The sequence below is a fragment of the Morone saxatilis genome, unplaced genomic scaffold, assembly GCF_004916995.1.
Source record: "Morone saxatilis isolate NCDOM2014 unplaced genomic scaffold, NCSU_SB_2.0 Contig17, whole genome shotgun sequence".
Taxonomy (NCBI): Eukaryota; Metazoa; Chordata; class Actinopteri; family Moronidae; genus Morone; species Morone saxatilis.
Window position 1 is genome coordinate 12,816,749 of NW_023339729.1, and position 3,840 is coordinate 12,820,588.

The 3,840-nt window shown below is 39.6% G+C and overlaps 1 protein-coding gene across 1 annotated transcript in view; it reads left to right on the top strand.

The window, feature by feature from the left end:
- Nucleotides 1-897: 897 nt before the first annotated feature.
- The window catches only part of sept9b (septin 9b), a 54,947-nt gene continuing 52,004 nt past the window's right edge, over nt 898-3,840 (top strand). The window contains exon 1 of the mRNA XM_035659638.1: nt 898-1,103. Within this exon, the coding sequence (XP_035515531.1) occupies nt 1,049-1,103 (55 nt within the window). The 5' untranslated portion in view covers nt 898-1,048. The remainder of the gene's footprint in view (nt 1,104-3,840) is intronic.

The following is a 3,840-nucleotide window of genomic DNA, read 5'->3' on the forward strand; positions in this document are numbered from 1 at the left end:
ATCCCACAGGGACACAGTGGATGTGGTTAAGTAAATGCAAGGCCAACTTTGATATTTCATCACTTTAGATTATTTTATCAACATCTTTTCAACAACGTTTTTCTGTCGCTGCCAAAGAACAGTCTCTAAATTGGCCACGACAGCTTCAAGGACGAGAAATGTAACCATACCCAGCACATCAAAAGATGGCTTGTCGTCGGTGTCCCTCCCAAAAGAAGTGCAGCAGTGCTGGATTACCTGGTCAAATGTGTCCAACAAGCTCAAATTCCCAAATTCTTCCTGGTAATACAGTGTCACAGAGGACGGGTTGGTACATGAATCGCCCTCTGAGTGCCCAGAGGCGCCGTCGTATATCCCTAATGTCAACTTTCTCCAGGAAGCCTTTCAGGTTTTGCTGTCACAGGAAAGCAGCTTCTACAGAAGTGACTGCAATTTAAATTAACATGCCAGCCAGTTTCTAGCGGTTGTTTACTCAAAACTGAAGCCTCAGACTCTCACTTAAACTGTCCCTCTCTGTAGCTGTGACAGAGTGCCATTCTGAGGGCCATTTGAATAGCCACAGTTGTACCAAAGAATCTTATCTGATTGCAGGTTAACTTGGTTAAAGTGACTATATGACGTGTCGTCCACTTTCACTGTCAGAGCTGCTTAGTGGCTGAATGAGGAAATCAGACCTGAGAGCCACTTTGGTTGAAAAAAGAGGTCTCAGGGAATGACAGGGGCTATTGTCTGCATGAAAGCTAGCGTGTGCGTCTAGGAGTTTATGGGGGGCAGGGGAGACACACTCACACAGGACATGAGGTAGAAGGGGGAGTGTGTTGCTGGGAGGGGAGGAGAAGGGAGGAGGAGGAGGAGGCTTGCCTTTTTGCTCTCTCTGACGTCTGAATGCAATGATATAGAGAAGTTAGTAGCAAGTCAGAGAAAATAAGTTGCTCCTTTTAAGAGAGTTGTTCGCTTGGACTTTTCTCATTGACTCTATTTTGGAATTTGTTCAGAGTTAACTGGGAGCTACTTGAGAGTTAGAAAGAAAAAGAAGTTGCCTGAAAATATGTCTGATTCTGGAGTCAATCCACACTTGGAGGGAATTATTTCTGATTTTGAAGGTTTGTAATTTAGTTTTTCTGGCTTTCTTTACCATATAATGTTTATGTTGACAAGCAATAATATCTGTCAGAAGTATGCTGTTCTTGAATAGTATTGATATTGACCAATATATTTCCACTTGTGCCTGTATAGTACATTATACAGCATGTTTTATGACTGTGTGTACTGTACGTGTGTGTCTGCTTGTTACTTGTTAAAAACAGGGTGGTGGGCATATGTTAGCCAAGTCCCTGTAGCCTATAATCTGTTATTGATTATACCCAAGTTACATCAATAATAGAAACAAACACAGCACTGACACCAGAACCGGAAAGCCGTCATCTGAAAGCACTAAGAGGGAGACAGTGGAAACCTCAGCACTAAGAGCTAACATCTGTCTAACCCCTCATACAACATCTATAACTGTGTCTCTCCATTGTTTGCTAAGCCAGTGTGGAGCTGGCATTAATTCCCTTTGTCCTCCTCTTCCTTCCACACTTCTTTCCTGTTCCTCCTCCGGTCAGACTGGGTCCTTCCAGCTGGTCTTTGGCCTGATGCTCACTGTCAGCTGTTGCAGGAAAAAGTATAACTCCTCAACATCCCTAGCCCTATTACTGTACATTTCGACCCATATTCCTAGCAGTGTTTGAATAGTTCAGGTAGCACAACTTCTGACCAATAACCTGGTTTACACTTATTAATGTATTAATCAGTTGAATGTTTGCCTATTCACCGAATTTGTCTTTTGCTGTCATCTCTGAATTTGTGACAATATTCTTTAATTTAATTATGATAATCAGAAAAAGGTAATCAGATTAACAATTTTTATTACAGTTTCAATAGCTTCACTATTCTTCAGGTTACGATGAAATTATAAAAACAAAAAAAAAAATATATCTTCTTTTTATCGTCCGGTTTTACTTTGTTTACATCATTAGAAAACCTGATTGATCTTATACTTAAATTATTTGAACTGGTTTACATGGCTGACTATTCCCATATTCATTTTTACTATGACTGGATATGTCTACAGAAACATCTCGCTGCTTTCTCTTGTGACAGTGAAAGAAGGCGTGCAGAGAAATGAAGGAGTTTAAACTTCTCTCTCCAACTCTCTTTATCACTCTCCACACAACTACGCCTATCATGTTGTGTTTACAAATGTGCAACACCGTGAAAAACTGTTGAAAGGTTTGTGCTCTTATTCTCGTCTGAACAATGATCACATCTCACCTTTTTCTATGGTGGTTTAACACGACTTTTGAATGTGGCAGTTTGGAGCAGCTATAAACACTTCAGTCGGACAACACTTCATATGAATAGTTTATATAGTTATATAGTTTGTTTCAAGCATTTATTGGTGTTTTTTGTTACAGAAAAACATGACATGGGCTTCATTTTTTAGTTAAAGAATATAATATTTATATTATTAGATCATATACAGTGCTCATTATCATATGCTGGTAGAGTACTGTTTGATAGGAAGTCTGTGTTAACTAGTTTATTCAGAGTGACATAAAAAGTTAATAAATGGAAATGGAAGTGATTAACCCCCAAAGGAAGTTAGAGTCAAAACCAGGTTCCTCCCTGTACGTTTATAATGTATTGTCAATTTCTATACCTACTTCAGTATTTACACACAGAAAGCACTTGCTGTATCCAGTACCCAATAGTGACCAATATAATCTACCCCACCATTACTTTTTACAGGTCAGTATGAACCATTATATAGTCTTTCCATCAAGGGCAGAAACAGCTGTAGAGAGGTGCATGGCAAACACTTGACTGAGTAATTCCCCATTTTATCCCAGATCATTATGTTTTCCAGTACACTGCACTGCGCTGTATCTCACACTGAGGAGGAAACGGGCACAGAGAGGGAAATGCAATGTAATTGGTGAGCGCACTAAAGATGTAATAATGCCTCTTGGATGGACTCTTGTGTGGGACTTTTATGGAAAACTGACAATAGATACCTCCATAACAACTACACACTGAAACAATATTATGATCTTCTAAAAGGTAGAAAATGTATCCGCTGAATCTAAATGTATGAGTCACAAGAGAATAAGCCCAGAATAAGCCCCTATTTGTATATTGAGAGAGACTTTTAGAGTCTTCTATGGGCTCCTGCTTATGTTTGCCAACCTAAACTGAGCTTTGAGTCCAATCCAAGGTATTTTGTGCTGATTATCTGTTTAAAGGTGCCATGTTGTTGCTCTGGTGTGGCATGTGGATACAGAGAGGAAATGAACATTGAAATGAAGGGAGTTCATGTGTGTGGTACAATTTCTGAACCTGGCAGGGAGGCCAGTGTGTTGGTTCGAGTGGATCATGTGTGTAAATACAACACTTTCTTAACGGTTCTCAGTGGTCCTGTTCACTCTAAGAAGTATATTACACCATGGGTGGCAAAAGTGTGTAAGGCAGGTCTTTTTTTTTTTTGCTGAAAAGTGTTTTTTATGTCCGGGTGTGTGATTCATACAGTAAAAAATGCTTGGTTTGTATCTTTTAATTTCTGCTCTGAGGTCACTGAGCTCTAATTAATCACATTTTATCTTTTCTGCATCAGTCCATTTTGCCAACCATTTTCTCTCCCCCACAAAACTTCCAGACAATGTGTGTTAACAGGTGTTAAGTGGATCGAACCACTGTCTTTATACCGTCACTGGTCACTGATGTAAATCAATCTGTTCATGAAGTGGACAGTGAACCAGTGCTTAATCAAAGGAACAGAACAAGGCTTTACCTGTCAAA